Below are 18,694 nucleotides of genomic sequence, written 5' to 3'. Positions count from 1 at the left end.
TTTATCATAAATATTGAACCTGGGTTTTTCTACCAACAAGTACTTGGAGAATTAATTGTAATACCAGTTTGAATCACATTTCCACCTCTTATTTAGAAAGATTAAAAAAAATTTCTGATGTCAAAATTAAAGACAATAAATATGGATTCCCCAGCTATAAAATGAATAGGCAATTCATGATTTACCACTGGTTGATATGGATAAATAAGGGCTTCCCTGGTGGCTCAGTGGTAAAGAATCTGCCTGCGGTGCAGAAGACGCAGGAGGTCCTGGGTTCTATCTCTGGGTTGGGATGATTCCCCTGAAAGATTGCATGGCAGTCCACTGCGGTATTCTTGCCTGAAGAATCCCATGGACAGAGGAGCCTAACAGGCTACAGTCCATAGGGTACGAGTCAGATATGACTGAAGCGACTGAGCATGTAGTAGGATATGGATAAATAACCACTGTAGCCATGAAACTTAGGCATCAGAGGCACTGTTTTAAAAAAAAGTGTTGAAATTATATGGCTTTCACGGTTAGAAGAAGGAATGAAAAGCAGAGTTGACTACAGAAACCTGAATCTGGAACAGGTTTCTAGACAGAACTGACATGCCCTATGGGCAACTCTACTCCGGAGAAATAGGCATTGCCAGAATGTCTTCATTAATTGTGTTACATTGTTTCATTTCATTTCAGTTGCTCAGTCCTGTCCGACTCTTTGCGACCCCATGAATCGCAGCACACCAGGCCTCCCCTGTCCATCACCAACTCCCGGAGTTCACCCAAACTCATGTGCATTGAGTCGGTGATGCCATCCAGCCATCTCATCCTCTGTCATCCCCTTCTCCTCCTGCCCCCAATCCCTCCCAGCATCAGTCTTTTCCAATGAGTCAGCTCTTCGCATGAGGTGGCCAAAGTATTGGAGTTTCAGCCTCAGCATCAGTCCTTCCAATGAACACCCAGGACTGGTCTCCTTTAGGATGAACTGGTTGGATCTCCTTGCAATCCAAGTTACATTGTTTAGGTTCTACTAAATAATTTTTAGTTTAAGCATTTTTGTTTGAAAAATCCATTGTACCTCTGAGAAGGTTTGACTATGTGTATGTCATTGAATTGATCCTGTTGTTTAACACTGCTGAAATCTCTTAAATTGAGGGTAACAATTTAGGGACTTGGATGCCTAGGGAGAGGTCAGTAGAAGACATGAGAGCTATATACTGAAAAGGTAGAAGAATAAATTGTCAGATACATAAACATTTATTTTTTCCACAATTTAAAATTATTACAGTTATTTCAAAATTAAATGACTTCTATTATTTAACCATATGTCCCTTTTATTAACTTTTACATTGATACCACTCATATTTTTTATCCTTTGACCTGTTTTTCATTTTTATAGATAAAGTGGAGAACTTTAGTGAAGAACATGAAAAGAATAGTCACCATATTTACAAAAATGCTGAAGACAGTACTAAGAAACACAATGCAGAAACTACAGTGGCTTCTGGATACAAAGCTGATGAAATCAAGGAAAATGATACTTGGAATTCCCAACTTGGGAAAAGGTCAGAATCGCCATCAGAAACATCATCAATCAAGGGATCTGTAAGAACTGGTTTATATGAATGGGATAATGATTTTGAAGACAGCAGATCCGAAGATTGTATTTTAAATCTGGATAGTGATCCTCTTTTGGAGATGAAGGATGAGGATTTTAAAAATCGGTTGGAAAATCTAAATGAAGCCATTGAGGAAGACATGATGCAAAGTGTTCTTAGGCCAAGCAACTGTAGGACGTACTGTAGGGCCAATAAAGCAAAATCCTCACAAGGAGCGTCAAGTTTTGATAAGCTAATGGATGGCACCAGTCAGGCCTTAGCCAAAGCAAACAGTGAATCGAGTAAAGATGGCCTGAATCAGGCAAAGAAGGGCAGTGTAAGCTGTGGGACCAGTTTTAGAGGGACGGTTGGACGGACTAGAGATTATACTGTTTTACATCCATCTTGCTTGTCAGTTTGTAATGTTACCATCCAGGATACTATGGAACGCAGCATGGATGAGTTCACTGCTTCAACTCCTGCAGATTTGGGAGAAGCTGGCCGGCTAAGAAAAAAAGCAGATATTGCAACATCTAAGACCACTACTAGATTTCGACCTAGTAATACTAAATCTAAAAAGGATGTTAAACTTGAATTTTTTGGTTTTGAAGATCATGATGAGACAGGAGGTGATGAGGGAGGTTCTGGGAGTTCTAACTACAAAATTAAGTATTTTGGCTTTGATGATCTTAGTGAAAGTGAAGATGATGAAGATGATGACTGTCAGATGGAAAGAAAGACGAGCAAAAAAAGAACTAAAACAGCTCCATCACCCTCCATGCAGCCTCCTCCAGAAAGCAATGATAATTCCCAGGACAGTCAGTCTAGTTCTAATAATGCAGGTAAGACTTAAAAAAAATTAAATGTGTTTTTCAGGCTTAAATAATAGTTATTTAGTTTTCTCCTTGATAGCTTGTAACTTGTTACTACTTTTAATTTCAACAGAAATACCTGTTTAGTGCCAACAATTACCTTATCTAAAGATACAGCATTTTAAATGTAAATAAAGTCCTACCTTGTAAGGAACCAATTTGTAAATTGAGGAGTCTTTTCATATTTGTATTTTAATTCTGCCATTGGCACTTGAGAATTTTAAAATAGTATATATTTGTGTGTATACAGAGATACCAAACATCTTGATGTTTTAGTTTTGAAAAACTAAACCCAATGGAGACAGAGGATAGACTTTGGTCATATAGAATTCTATTGATATTAGATGGTTGAAATGAGGGAAATACCTTGAATTTATAAAGTTAAGATTAAATCTTAAGGATCACCCTCGTAAGTTGACTTAATAAAATTGAAAGATGCTAACTAAAATGTTTTTACATTCTTATCAGTGAAATTAATTTGTCCCTTAAGATAGTAGGACTTGTAATGACTTCAGGATTGATAGTCTCCACTGAAAGACAAAAGAAATAGGTTAGCCTTGCTGTGAGTAAGTCACTACTTGACAAGAACATTATGATGTGAATTGACTGTTGAGGAAGAGTATGTGAAAGCCTCTGTGATACAGGGGCTTATATTTATTTATATTTAACCAAGTACATTTTTCTTATATTGGTTTTCTTGTTAAAACTTTTGTCCTTTTAGGGTCACAGAACAAGAATCATGGTGAATTAGAGCTATCATGGTGTTTCTGTGTATAGATTCTCTCATAGAGTATGTCATACTTGAGACTACTTAGCATTTTGCTTCAGTTGACCTAAAAATAATTTTGCTAGATTAGAATCATTCTTATTTTCAAAACTAGAATTATACAGGAGTACCCCCAGCAGCCTGCCTTACTCCCCACTAGAAAAAATAAGACTGTTTTCAGAATTCATCCCATGTTGTCTTGAATCCCTTCTGAAGAAGTGTGCTGCATCTTTGCTAGTCACTTGAGCTATGACTGGGCAGACAGCTTTACATTTGCTTTCTCAGGAGGATGATTAGTAACTGAATACTGAAACCCGAACTCCTGTCCTGCTACAACCTACTTAGTTAGCTTCTGTGCTAACCTTGATAGCAGGTTATCCTAAATCATTAGACTCCCTTTCAGAAACATCAAGTTGGTACCAAATAACATTTAAAAATTAGAGACCATTTGATTGATGTATTCAAAGTTGGAATCTAAGTCTTCATACAGTGTTTGAAACAGCAGACAGTTTTAAGAGTTAGGATAGAGAAAAGTCTCCCTTTTTTTTTTCTCCCTCTTTTTTTTGTTTAGGCTAGGGAAAAAAATACAATCATTTGGAAATTAATCTGATCCTTTGGTTGGTTTTGTGAGAATGCCACAGACCATTGAAGTACATTGTACTAGGTTATTCTGTATTTTTTGTCAAGGATAGCTATATCCTTTTTTTTTTTTTTTTAATGTGGCTTCTGTAGATGTTAAGCAGGCATTCCTTGAAGGCCAACATGATTCAGTATACTTTAATTCTAGAAAAATGTTACAGATACATATCATCTGTTGGTGTGTGCATGTGTGTATTTTAAACTAGACTGCCAGTTTTACTGTTGAAGATAACAAGCAGTTATATGAACATTGAAGAACAAATTATTCTAGAAAAGAATTGATTTTGCTGATAAAATTGGAGCACATACACTGCAACTAAGTTTCTGATTTTCTTCTAGAGTAGGGTACAAGCAGAGAGTGAGTATGGGAGAGTGAGAATAATATTGGAGTATTTCGTCAGCTGTGTTGTTTTTATTTTATCTTTTCCTCCCCACAGTATGCTTCTTTCTCCCCCAAATGTTCATTAGTTGTCCGGTAGATAATTTGAAATAATAGAAAGCTAGCTAGTTTTGATTACCATTTCAGAAAACTTGGATTTTACAGAGGACTTGCCTGGTGTGCCTGAAAGTGTGAAGAAGCCTCCAAATAAACAAGGAGATAAATCAAAGGAAAATACCAGAAAGATTTTTAGCGGCCCCAAACGGGTAAGTAAAGCCGTGGCAGTCATTTGTATTATTTGTTGTTGAAGGGCTTAACTCTTAATTTTTTAATTTAAAAGTAACCAGCAAATATCATGGCAATATAATTTTGTCTTTCGAAGGCTATACGGAAGTCAGTTTGTAAAAGCATTGTTACCATGTTTTGATGTGTGGTAAAACATACATAACATACTCTTTTATTATATGCAAGTATACAATTCAGTGACATTAACAATTAACAAATAGCTCTATTAAACGATAACTCCACCTTGACCTGCCCAGCCTCTGGTAAACACTACTTTTCTGTGTCTGTAAGTTTCCCTATTCTAGGTAGCTCATGTAAGTGGAGTCACACGATGTTTGTCTGTTTGTGTCTGGCTTATTTCACTAAGCATTTGTTGTCCGGATGTTTCATCCCTGTTGTAGGGATGTATCATATATCAGGATGTTTGTTTTTTATGGCTGAATAATATTACAATGAAACTAAGCCATGCCCATGGGGCAACCCAAGACGGGTGGGTCATGGTGGAGAGATCTGACAGAATGTGGTCCACTGGAGAAGGAAATGGCAAACCACTTCAGTATTCTTGCCTTGAGAACCCCATGAACAGTATGAAAAGGCAAAATGATAGGATACTGAAAGAGGAACTCCCCAGGTCAGTAGGGGCCCAATATGCTACTGGAGATCAGTGGAGAAATAACTCCAGAAAAAATGAAGGGATGGAGCCAAAGCAAAAACAATACCCAGCTGTGGACGTGACTGGTGGTAGAAGCAAGGTCCGATGCTGTAAAGAGCAATACTGCATAGGAACCTGGAATGTCAGGTCCATGAATCAAGGCAAATCGGAAGTGGTCAAAACAAGAGATGGCAAGAGTGAATGTAGACATTCTAGGAATCAGCGAACTAAAATGGACTGGAATGGGTGAATTTAACTCAGATGACCATTATATCTACTACTGCGGGCAGGAATCCCCCAGAAGAAATGGAGTAGCCATCATGGTCAACAAAAGAGTCCGAAATGCAATACTTGGATGCAATCTCAAAAACGACAGAATGATTTCTGTTCGTTTCCAGGGCAAACCATTCAATATCACAGTAATCCAAGTCTATGCCCCAACCAGTAACGCTGAAGAAGCTGAAGTTGAACGGTTCTATGAAGAACTATAAGACCTTTTAGAACTAACACCCAAAAAAGATGACCTTTTCATAATAGGGGACTGGAATGCAAAAGTAGGAAGTCAAGAAACACCTGGAGTAACAGGCAAATTTGGCCTTGGAATACGGAATGAAGCAGGGCAAAGACTAATAGAGTTTTGCCAAGAAAATGCACTGGTCATAACAAACACCCTTTTCCAACAACGCAAGAGGAAACTCTACACATGGACATCACCAGATGGTCAACACAGAAATCAGATTGATTATATTCTTTTGCAGCCAAAGATGACAGTCAGCAAAAACAAGACCAGGAGCTGACTGTGGCTCAGATCATGAACTCCTTATTACCAAGTTCAGACTTAAATTGAAGAAAGTAGGGAAAACCACTAGACCATTCAGGTATGACCTAAATCAAATCCCTTATGATTATACACTGGAAGTGAGAAATAGATTTAAGGGCCTAGATCTGATAGAGTGCCTGATGAACTATGGAATGAGGTTCGTGACAGTGTACAGGAGACAGGGATCAAGACCATCCCCATAGAAAAGAAATGCAAAAATCAAAATGGCTGTCTGGGGAGGCCTTACAAATAGCTGTGAAAAGAAGAGAAGCAAAAAGCAAAGGAGAAAAGGAAAGATATACCATTTTAATGCAGAGTTCCAAAGAATAGCAAGAAGAGATACGAAAGCCTTCTTCAGCGATCAATGCAAAGAAATAGAGGAAAACAACAGAATGGGAAAGACTAGAGATCTCTTCAAGAAAATTAGAGATACCAAGGGGACATTTCATGCAAAGATGGGCTCGATAAAGGCCAAAAATGGTATGGACCTAACAAAAGCAGAAGATATTAAGAAGAGGTGGCAGGAATACACAGAACTGTACAAAAAAGATGTTCACAACCCAGATAATCATGATGGTGTGATCACTGACCTAGAGCCGGACATCCTGGAATGTGAAGTCAAGTGGGCCTTAGAAAGCATCACTACGAACAAAGCTAGTGGAGGTGATGGAATTCCAGTTGAGCTATTTCAAATCCTGGAAGAGGATGCTGTGAAAGTGCTGCACTCAATATGCCAGTGGAAAACTCAGCAGTGGCCACAGGACTGGAAGAGGTCAGTTTTCACTCCAATCCCAAAGAAAGGCAATGCCAAAGAATGCTCAAACTACCACACAGTTGCACTCATCTCACATGCTAGTAAAGTAATGCTCAAAATTCTCCAAGCCAGGCTTCAGCAATACGTGAACTGTGAACTTCCTGATGTTCAAGCTGGTTTTAGAAAAGGCAGAGGAACCCGAGATCAAATTGCCAACATCCGCTGGATCACGGAAAAAGCAAGAGAGTTCCAGAAAAATATCTATTTCTGCTTTATTGACTATGTCAAAGCCTTTGACTGTGTGGATCACAATAAACGGTGGAAAATTCTGAAAGAGATGGGAATGCCAGAGCACCTGACCTGCCTCTTGAGAAATCTGTGTGCAGGTCAGGAAGCAACAGTTAGAACTGGACACAGAACAACAGACTGGTTCCAAATAGGAAAAGGAGTACATCAAGGATGTATATTGTCACCCTGCTTATTTCACTTATATGCAGAGTACATCATGAGAAACGCTGGACTGGAAGAAACACAAGCTGGAATCAAGATTGCTGGGAGAAATATCAATAACCTCAGATATGTAGATAACACCACGCTTATGGCAGAAAGTGAAGAGGAACTAAAAAGCCTCTTGATGAAAGTGAAAGAGGAGAGTGAAAAAGTTGGCTTAAAGCTCAACATTCAGAAAACGAAGATCATAGCATCTGGTCCCATCACTTTATTGGAAATAGATGGAGAAACAGTGGAAACAGTGTCAGACTTTATCTTTTTGGGCTCCAAAATCACTGGAGATGGTGACTGCAGCCATGAAATTAAAAGACGCTTACTCCTTGGAAGGAAAGTTATGACCAACCTAGATAGTGTATTCAAAAGCAGAGACATTACTTTGCCAACAAAGGTCCATCTAGTCCAGGCTATGGTTTTTCCAGTGGCCATGTATGGATGTGAGAGTTGGACTGTGAAGAAAGCTGAGCACCGAAGAATTGATACTTTTGAACTGTGTTGTTGGAGAAGACTCTTGAGAGTCCCATGGACTCAAGGAGATCCAACCAGTCCATTCTGAAGGAGATCGGCCCTGGGATTTCTTTGGAAGGAATGATGCTGAAGCTGAAACTCCAATACTCTGGCCACCTCATGCGAAGAGTTGGCTCATCGGAAAAGACTCTGATGCTGGAAGGGACTGGGGGCAGGAGGAGAAGGGGACGACAGAGGATGAGATGTCTGGATGGCATCACTGACTCGATGGACGTTGAGTCTGAGTGAACTCCGGGAGTTGGTGATGGACAGGGAGGCCTGGCGTGCTGCGATTCATGGGGTTGCGAAGAGTCGGACACGACTGAGTGACTGAACTGAACTGAATATTACAGTGTATGTGTATACCACTTTTTGTTTATTTACTCATCTGTAGATGGACACTTGGGTGGTTCTCACTTTTTGGCTGTTTTGAGTAATCTGCTTTCAATTGATTTGGATACTTAGGATTGGAATTTTTAGGACATATGGTAGGTCTGTGTTTTAGTATTTATCGGGCTGTGCTGGGCCCTTCATTGCTGTGTGAGCTTCAGCGGTGGCTGCAGGGGCTCCTGCCTAGTTGCAGTGTACGCGTTCCTCATTGAAGAGCTCTCCTTGAGGAGCACGTGCTCCAGTGTTCAGGCTTCAGTAGTTGTGTCATGCGGGCTCAGCAGTTGTGGCGCCTGGACCACAAGTAGCTGTCCTGCAGCATGTGGGGTCTTCATGGACCAGGTGTTGAATGTGTGCCTCCTGGCATTGACAGGCAGATTCTTTACCACTGAGCCACAAGGGACGCCCTGGTCTGTGTTTTACTGCCAGACTCGTCCACCTTGACTGCACCGTTTTTATATTCTTAGTGCATAAGGTTTCCAGTTTTTGCACATCATTACTGACATGTTATTGTCTGAGTTTTCTGATAATAGAAATCCTCATGTGTGGGAAATAGTATCTCATTGTGGTTTGATTTATATTTTACTAATTAATGATGTTGAGCATCTTTTCATGTACTTATTGGACATTTGTACACCTTTTTAGAGAAATGTCTATTTAGTGCCCAATTTTTAATTGTTTGGTTTTTTGTTGAGTTATAGGAGCTCTTTATATACTAACGGCTCATTAGATACATAATTTGCACATAAATGTTCCTGTACTGTGACTTGTCTCTTTACTTTCTTGATAGTGTGCTTTAATATCAGTGAAGTCCAATTTATCTTTTTTTTTCGTTACACACACTTTTGGTGTCATATTTAAAATCATTGTGAGATTGGATGTCTACCTTTTCACCTGTGTTTTCTTCTAAGTTTTATAGTTTTAAGTTTTACATATAGGTCATTGATTGATTTTGAGTTAATTTTTGTATATAGTGTTAAAGGTAAGTTCATTCTTAGGCATTTTATAAGTCTTTTTTTAATCTTTTATTTATTTTTATTTTTTAAAAATTTTATTTTATTTAACTTTACAATCTTGTATTGGGTTTGGCGTATATCAAAATGAATCTGCCACAGGTATACATGTGTTCCCCATCCTGAACCCTCCTCTCTCCTCCCTCCCCGTACCAGCCCTCTGGGTCGTCCCAGTGCACCAGCCCCAAGCATCCAGTATTGTGCATCGAACCTGGACTGGCGACTCATTTCATATATGATATTATACATATTTCAATGCCATTCTCCCAAATCATGCCACCCTTTCCCTCTCCCACAGAGTCCAAAAGACTGTTGTATACATCAGTGTCTCTTTTGCTGTCTCGTACACAGGGTTATTGTTACCATCTTTCTAAATTCCATATATATGCGTTAGTATACTGTATTGGTGTTTTTCTTTCTGGCTTACTTCACTCTGTATAATAGGCTCCAGTTTCATCCACCTCATTAGAACTGATTCAAATGTATTCTTTTTAATGGCTGAGTAATACTCCATTGTGTATATGTACCACAGCTTTCTTAAAATATGAAACGCTTCACGAATTTGCGTGTCATCCTTGTGCAGAGGCCATGTTAATCTTCTCTGTATCGTTCCAATTTTAGTATATGTGCTGCCGAAGCGAGCACTTTTGTGAGTCTTTTAAATATGGTCCTGCATAGGTATTGAGAATAATTTGCTTGATTTTACCCTTGTATTTAAAAATTCCTTTACTTAAATAGCGTATATAATGTTATTGTAGCTTTTTATTGTAGATTGAACTACTTTTAAGCAACTGAAAAATGAGCGTGTCTATATTATCTGGCTTCATTTTATTTTTAATTCTTTTACCTCTGAAGAGCCAGTTAGGAATATTTTCAGAGTGATTGTGTTATACTTTTGTACCCCCATATACCCACCTCCCAGCAGGGGAAAAAAAAAGTGCTTAATGCTAATTTCAGTGGCGCTAACTTGCTCTGGAGCCAGGGGCTATGGTAGTGTGGTGTAATGACTGTGGTCCTTAATTCTTAGGTGAGAGTTTGATTTCTAAAATTGTGTATGACATGTGTTGATTTCTAGTGTGAAAGTTACCACATTTTTTGGTCTCAGGACTACTTTACAGTCTTAAAAATTTTACTGAGAATCCCAGAGCGATTTTGATTATATATGTTAGTATTTACCAGTATTTACCAAGTTAAAAATGAAAACGTATATCAAAGATACTTGTAATTCACTTAAAATAATAATAATGATCCATTATTAATGTAGCATTTTAGTGAGAATTATTTTCTTAAAACAAGAAGTGAGATGAGTAGCAGTGTTTTACATTTTTTGCAAATCTTTTCATATAGTTTGGCTTAATAAAAGACATCTAGATTCTTCAGGATTGTTGTTGTTTAGTCACTAAGTTGTGTCTGACTTTTTTGTGACTCCATGCTGCAGCATGCCAGGATTCCCTGTCGTTCACTGTCTCCTGAAGTTTGCTCAGCTCATGTCTGTTGAATTGGTGATGCCATTCAACCATCTATTTTTTCACCCCCTTCTCATCCTGCCCTCAGTCTAATGAGTTGGCTGTTTGCATCAGGTGGCTGAAGTATTGGAGCTTCAGCATCAGTACTTCTAATGAATATTCAGGGTTGATTTCTGTTAATATTGATTGGTTTGATCTCTTTGCTGTCCAAGGGACTCGCAAGAATCTCCTCCAGCACAAAAATTCAGAACCATCAATTTTTTGCCAGTCAGTCTTCTTTATGGTCCAGCTCTCACATCCGTACATTGACACTGGAAGAAACGTAGCTTGGATTATTCGGACCTTTATTGGCAAAGTAATGTCTCTGCTTTTTAATAGGCTGTCTAGACTTGTCACAGCTTTTCTTTCAAGGAGCAAGCGTCTTTTAATTTCATGGCTACAGCCACCATCTGCAATAATTTTGGACCCCAAGAAATCTGTCTCTGTTTCCATTGTTTCCCCATCTATTTGCCATGAAGTGGTGGGACTGGATGTCATGATCTTCATTTTTTGAATGTTGAGTTTTAAGCCAGCCTTTTCACTTTATTTCACCTTCATCAAGAGGCTCTTTAGTTCCTCTTTGCTTTCTGTGATTAGAGTTGTGTCATCGTATGTCTGAAATTGTTGCTATTTCTCCCAGCAGTCTTGATGCCAGTTTGTGGCTCAACCATCCCGGCGTTTTGCATGATGTACTCTGTACTGTAAGTTAAATAAGCAGGGTGACAGTATACAGCCTTGACATACTCCTTTCCCAATTTGGAACCAGTCTGTTGTTCCATGTCCAGTTCTAACTGTTGCTTCCTGACCTGCATATAGGTTTCTCAAGAGGCGGGTCAGGTGGTCTGGTATTCCCATCTCTTTCAGAATTTTCCACAGTTTATTGTGATCCACACAAAGGCTTTAGCATAGTCAATGAGGCAGAAGTAGATGTTTTTCTGGAATTCCTTGCTTTTTCTAAGATCTAACAGATGTTGGCAGTTTGGTTCTTTTTGGGATTAGCAGATGCAAACTAGTCTATTTAGGATGGATAAACAGCAAGGTTCTACTCTTTAGCCCAGGGAACTATAATCAGTATCCTGTGATAAACCATAATGGAAAAGAATATGAGAAAGAATATATATGTATAACTGAGTCACTTTGTTGTACTACAGAAAATAATACAGCATTGTAAATCAACTGTCCGTCAATAAAAATTGTTTAAGAGACAGCTAGATTCTCATATCCTCTACATTCAGTACTTTTTATTATATTGTTTTAGTTTTGAAGACATTCTAGCCTAACAGTATTTTAAATAGCTTTTTCAGGTAATCATGGACATTCTGCTTTGCTACTACATCAAAACGCAACAAGCAGGAGTTACTTAAAGATTAATTGAAGCTTGGACTCTAAAACCATGCCAGTGAACTTTTCATACTGTTACATTAAAACGTATTGGTCTGTCCTGCTTGTGAATGAATCTTTTACACATGAGTGTTTTATAACCTCATACACGGGTCTTTTGGAAAACACTGATCACCCTGGTTTATCCCAGCTTTCATGTGACGACACACTGCATTATACAGCATCAAAAACACCACTGTCAGACTGAGGCTGTCAGGTTCAAAAGAGTAGATGAAGTTCTCCAAAATTTTAGTTTTTGCTTAAAAGTTGGAATTTTTTTCATTGGCAGAAAATACTTCAGGGAAAACGACTGGCAGTGACAGGCCTGCTTTGTTCATTTTTGAGAAAATGTCTGCCTGACACCCAGGTCTGTGTAAGCAGTTTGTCGGTCTTTCAAATAAAGAACGGTGTTCAGAAAAAAAGTAGCTAGTTCAGCTTGAAACTTGAGCATTAAATAGTGTTTTTTCTTTGATACAACCACACTTTGTATGCAACAGGAGTGTTTTAGGTACACTGATTTTTTTCACATAGATCATTAGTGCACTTAAGGGTTACAATTTAATCAGTAATTTTACCTAATTCATCAAGGGCTTTTTTCTTATGTGACAGTGGCATTTTATTTTGATTGTTTATTTTTCTTTGGGGTGTAGGTGCTTTACAATGTATGTTAGTTTGAAGCTGGCATTTTATTTTATAACTGGAGTATGTAGCATTGAAGAATATAATTACTTATATACAGTTCAGAGCCCCTACCTTGATTCATGCTAAGACATCAACAGCTTTACCCAGCATTGCTTTTGCACCATCCCTACAAATATCAACACAGTGAAAAGGGCAGACAACATATTATTTTTCTGAAAATGGATTTTTCTTTGTAGACGCTCTGAAAGTTTCCATAGACCATAGTTTGAAAACTTCTGATTTATAATATTCTACCTTATTTCCCCCTCCCTCAACTTTTTATTATGAAAAGTTAAAATTTACACAAGATGTGAAAAAAGCAATGTGATGAATACCATATTCCTCTAGCTAGATTGACCTCTCCAGTTGTTGTAATGACACACCAAGGCACCTTCCTCTTCCCTCTCTTCATGTGTGTGTGTGTGTGTGTGTGTGTGCGTGCATGTGCACATGTGTATTACATAACATTTTACCCTATTTGAAAGTAAGTTGTGGAGTTATAGATCACATGCATTTCTCAAGAAAAAGGGACAGTCTTCATACCTAACTGTGGTTATATGATTAGTAATTCTTTTATATAAACTGATGTTCAGTCCATATTCAGTTTTTCTCAACTGTCTCTAAAATGAGACATATATTTTTTTCCCTAGACTGAACTGATTTACTTGTTATGTCTCTTTAATCTTCAGCAGTCTCTTCATCTTTTAAAATACCCCATGACAGTGTTTTTTTTTTTTTAAGAGCCCAGGATATCTGTCTTGTAGAGTGTTTTCACATTCAGAATTTAATTGATTGTTTCCTGATGATATAAGTCATTACCCCACTGTATTAAAACAGTATAGTGTCATAGAACACTGGAATTAAGTTTGTATGTTTGACTAGGCTGAGGTTAAACGTGTTTTGGCAAGAATACCTCAAAAGTAATATTGTGTATGTTGTATCACATTGGAAGCTGTGTAACACCTGATTATTCTACTTAGTACTGACTACCTGCTGAACTGCTGGATAGATGGCTGCCTCCACATCTGTCCAGTTGTGATCACTGGATCCTCAAAAATAAAAGTATATTTTTCCTTTTATAATTTAGTTAGTAAGCTTCTGGGTGTTACTTTGGCGCCATGTGAATATTCTATTCCCCATTAGGTTTGGCCAGCACAACCATTTCAAGCTATTTCTTGTCTCCTTTTGATACAGCCCCATCATCTTTGAGCACTTTTTTCGCTTTCTGCACAGATGATGACCCAGAGTTTACTTTCAGTCATGGAATCATTCATTCATCTAAAGATCAGTTCTTTCTGTGGGGATTAGTACTTAGAAACCCAGAACTAAGTGCTGTGTGTATTCATTGCTTCTAGACTTGTTCATTGGATAGAGCTATGAAATATATTGAATATAAACTGAGTTAATATTGATAGTTTCATTTCAGATTTAACATTTCAGAATTTTGTACTTCGTTTTCTTGGTTTATTCTATAGCACACATTACTTTTTAAATTATAGTACCAGTATTACTATGAACAGTAAATACACTGAAAGAAGTTTACGATTTCTTTCTAGCTCCTTTTGTCTTTAAATTATTTCTCTAAGGATGAAGTGATAGTAATGTGTTCAAAAGGTTTTTTTTTCTTAAATTAATTTTTACTGGAGTATAATTGTTTTATAGTGTTGTGTTTCTGCTGTAGTGTTTGAAAGTTTTGAAGTAATTTTTATCTTGTGTATTTTAATTTAGTATTCGAGTTCATTTGTACTTAACTTCATTTCTTTAACTTAGTTTTAAACTTTATATTGGATTCATTTCTTTGCTACTAGCATGACTTAGGAGGCAGCAGTGTACATGTACTTGACCCGATTATGAAGGAATCTCTCTGGCCTAAAGTAAATCAGGTCATGCAAGCAAGTAGGCAGAAGACCTATTAACTGTTGATGGATAATGTCAGAAGAAAATTAAGAAAATCATTATTAGTTTATGAAACCAAAAGAGCTATGAGTTTGAACTCATTTGAAAGATGTAATATAGGTAAAGCCTTGCCTTAAAACAGTAGTGCTGATTTAATCCCCAAAGAGGCTTCAGTAAACTTTTAATTTCATTTTTAACCTCCTATTGAAAGGTTTACCCCAAACCCTTTTTAAGTGGAATTGTGTCAGAATTTTTTTCACTTAGATATTACTACTGTTTAGGTGGGTCAGTAAGCTTCAAAAATGAGACTTTGATCCTGAGTGTTATAGTACTTTAATGAAAAGTAATAATAATGCTTTAGATCCCATGGAAATTACGTATCCTTATGAAAATATCCAAAGAATTTAGAAGCCTACATCAGCAAGAGAAGCTAAGCAGTATAAAATCCTTAGGTCTTAATAAGAAATAGGTCATCCATTTGTCTTCAAGACAGCTAAAGAACTACTTGAATTGTTTAAAAGGAGAGAACCATTGAGAAACACAAAACTGAAATTTAACCTATTGAGTTTCGATGAGTATAAAGGAATAGAGCAAATAAATGGGATCAAAGTTCTAAGCATTTATAAATTCAGTGAAAAGAATAGATTTGTTTCATATATAAGAAATTATGATTCATGTTTTTGATGTTAAAAAAGACAAGCTCAGTTCTTCAAGGAGTTTTTATGTAGGTTACCCCCCAGATCTCCAGAAAAAAAGGAAAGGAGGGGGTCACTAGGTAGTGGGTGTAGAAAGTGTTCTCAGCAGTTGCTCCATTTCTCCATTATAAGAGGAATACCCCCTGGTATTCACTGGTAGGACTAATAGGTCAGTGAGAGTATCTGGGTCTTCTCTAATCTGATTAAAGGCACTAATGACCTCATTTCTGAGTGGTGGAAAGGTGGCCCACGTCTTGCAGTGGCAAATTTTTCTCCTTACCTATCAGGCTTTCTTGGCAGTTTTGCATTGAGTAAATCTTTGTTATGGAGGGTAGCCCTGTACATTGGAGAATATTTAGCAACATTTCTGGCCTCTGTCCAACAAATGGCTGGTCCCATTCCTCCCCTACCCCCATGCCCCTGTTTTCAACCAAAAATGTCTTGGATACTACTAAATATCCTATGGGGTTCTAAATGGGCCCCCCTGTCATGTATGGCTTGAGAATAAGTTGCAGACTTAATGCTGATTACTCACAAATATTGGGTTCAGTTCAGTTCAGTCACTCAGTTATGTCTGACTCTTTGCGACCCCATGGACTGCAGCATGCCAGGCTTCCCTGTCCATCACCAACTCCCAGAGCTTGCTCAAACTCATGTCCATTGAGTTGGTGATGCCATCCAACCATCTCATCCTCTGTAGTCCCCTTCTCCTGCCTTCGATTTTTCCCCAGCATCAGGTATTGAGTTGGCCAACACAATACCTTAGTTTATAGAAATGAGAGTACTTTACTCCGCATTGTAGGCAGATGCTTTACCGTTTGAGCTACCAGGGAAGCCCCATAGCTATAGTATACCCATCAAAACCATGTAGTTAATAACACTGATAGAGTAATTCAGTGTAATCCACATATCCTGTTCAGTTTTCCCAATTGTCTGAATAATGGCCTTCATAGCAGAACAAATCCCACCCCTCCCCAATCTCCCGTGATCCAATCCTGCATCACATGTTGTATTTATTTGTCACAAATCTCCATCCTTCTTCAGTCTGAATATCTGCGTCTTTCCTAGTCTTCCCATGGCTTTGACATTTTTGAAGAGTTAAGACCAGTTATTTGTTGAATGTCCCTCAATTTGTGCTTATCTGATGTTTTCTTGTGGTTCAGTTCAGTTCAGTTCAGTCCAGTTGCTCAGCCATGTCCGACTCTTTGTGACCCCATGAATTGCAGCACGCCAGGCTTCCCTGTCCATCACCAACTCCTGGAGTTCACCCAAACTCATGTGCATCGAGTTGGTGATGCCATCCAGCCATCTCATCCTCTGTTGCGCCCTTCTCCTCCTGCCCCCAATCCCTCCCAGCATCAGGGTCTTTTCCAATGAGTCACCTCTTCGCATGAGGTGGCCAAAGTATTGGAGTTTCAGCCTCAGCATCAGTCCTTCCAAAGAACACCCAGGACTGGTCTCCTCTAGGATGGACTGGTTGAATCTCCTGTCAGTCCAAGGGACTTGCAAGAGTCTTCTTAGGTTATGTGTATTTGGTGGAAATACCCAGAAAAGATGCTGTGTTTTAACTGCATCATACCAGGTAGCACACAATGTCAGTCTGTATCATAACTATATATGTTAACTATCCCCTGAAGTCTATCAGGTTCTTCAGCTCCATATCAAGCTTTTACCCACTAGTTTTTTTAAAAAGTTTAATTTATTTTTGGTTGTGCTGGGTCATTTCTGTGTGAGCTCTTCTCTAGTTGGGGTGAGCAGGGGTGCGCTTCGTTGCAGTGCATAGGCTTCCCGTTGCCATGGTTTCTCCAGGGCACGTGGGCTTCAGTAGCTGCAGCATGTGGGCTCAGGAGTTGAGGCTCCTGGGCTTAGTTGCTCTACAGCATGTGGATTCTTTACCACTGAGCCATCAGGGAAACCCTACCTACTAGCTTTAGCATTGAGTTTTTCATGAATCAGTCTTTACTCTGATTGTTGTTGAGTGTTTTTTTTTGTGTTAATTGAGTTGTTCCTTGCATAGTTGTTACTAGTTGGCCTTCTACTGTAAGGTAGATTTTTTTTTCCCCTCTCACTCATGTATATAAAGAATATGTATATTTATATATTCTTATACGTACATTATGTATTCATTATTACATGTCCATTTATATATTAATTTCTTTATGTCAGTATGAACATGGATTTCTGTTTTATTCAGTCATTTGTTACTGCTATTTATTTAAATAGTAGTACTATCATTATTTCAGTACTCAGGTTTTCTTAGATTTGGCCTGTGGGTGTTTTTTCAGACGGGCTTTTACCATGACCCACTATTTTTCATTTCCTTACTGATGACACACTAAGATGTTCAGGGCTTGTGATACACATTCCCAGGCCTGGAGTCAGCTATGTCTCCAGGGACCCCTGTTTTCTTAGTGGAGAATGATCTTTAAAAATACAATCTGGTCCCAAGGTTTGGTCATTTCTTCTGGGGTGTCATTGCTTCTAGGCCTACTTTGAGTCAGCAGAGCAAGGAAACATGTGAATATATGCATTTTCTTCCTCTCTCTCACCCCTAGCACCCACCACCCAGACACATATTTATTTCATATCTGTGTAGTTTTAGAAACATCACTTCACACTGCTGCTGCTGCTGCTAAGTCGCTTTAGTCGTGTCCAACTCTGTGCGACCCCATAGACAGCAGCCCACCAGGCTCCCCCGTCCCTGGGATTCTCCAGGCAAGAACACTGGAGTGGGCTGCCATTTCCTTCTCCAATGCATCAAAGTGAAAAGTGAAAGTGAAGTCGCTCAGTCGTGTCCGACTCCTAGCGACCCCATGGACTGCGGCCCACCAGGCTCCTTGTCCATTGGATTTTCCAGGCAAGAGGACTGGAGTGGGGTGCCATTGCTTTCTCCATCAGTTCACACTAGATACCTGCATTTCTAGTTCAACACCATGTTTTATTCTAGCTTTCCCGCTTTCCGCATTTTACTTCTCTTTTCCGGTATTGAGTATCCTTAATACCATCCTTTTGTATATAGCCAGTTTCCTGGCCACACAGGCCAGCTCCTCAACTTCAGTGCCACTAGCTGAGAGGTCCCACTTTCCTCTACCTGTCTTCCCATGTTAGAAAACATTAACTTTCTGTAAGCTTGCTGGCAGTGAGAATTTCCCCCAACTTCACCAGGAATATAAAGAAGGGTTGTTTATAACAGAATTGAAGGCTGGCTGGGTGAAAAATGTGTCAGAAAGATGAGGAAGGTAAAGAAAAGTTCTGGTAAGAACATATTTAAAATGATTATTCAGAAAAGTTGTCACTTGGAAGGCAGAAAAAGTATTCATGGTTTGAGGGATTAGGTTGAAATAAACCTGGTTTTAAGTACCCGTTCTTTCTGTGT

At 38.6% G+C, this 18,694-nt stretch overlaps 1 protein-coding gene and 1 non-coding gene across 4 annotated transcripts in view; one reads left to right on the top strand and one right to left on the bottom strand.

Moving 5' to 3' along the window:
* The window catches only part of WAPL (WAPL cohesin release factor), a 77,882-nt gene that overhangs the window by 23,019 nt on the left and 36,169 nt on the right, over nucleotides 1-18,694 (top strand). For 2 of the 3 annotated variants that reach the window (XM_006066603.4, XM_006066604.4), the window contains 2 exons: nucleotides 1,382-2,422; nucleotides 4,384-4,502. In XM_006066603.4, coding sequence (XP_006066665.4) covers nucleotides 1,382-2,422; nucleotides 4,384-4,502 — 1,160 coding nt within the window. The remainder of the gene's footprint in view (nucleotides 1-1,381; nucleotides 2,423-4,383; nucleotides 4,503-18,694) is intronic. The other variant, XM_006066605.4, reaches the window with a different exon arrangement.
* LOC112584869 lies at nucleotides 9,700-9,806 on the bottom strand. The gene has a single exon (XR_003109253.3). It is a non-coding gene; the product is annotated as a U6 spliceosomal RNA (small nuclear RNA).

This window comes from Bubalus bubalis, chromosome 4 (genome assembly GCF_019923935.1).
Source record: "Bubalus bubalis isolate 160015118507 breed Murrah chromosome 4, NDDB_SH_1, whole genome shotgun sequence".
Lineage (NCBI taxonomy): Eukaryota > Metazoa > Chordata > Mammalia > Artiodactyla > Bovidae > Bubalus > Bubalus bubalis.
Note: the sequence above shows the minus strand (reverse complement) of the source record. Positions and strands in the feature narration are given on the sequence as shown.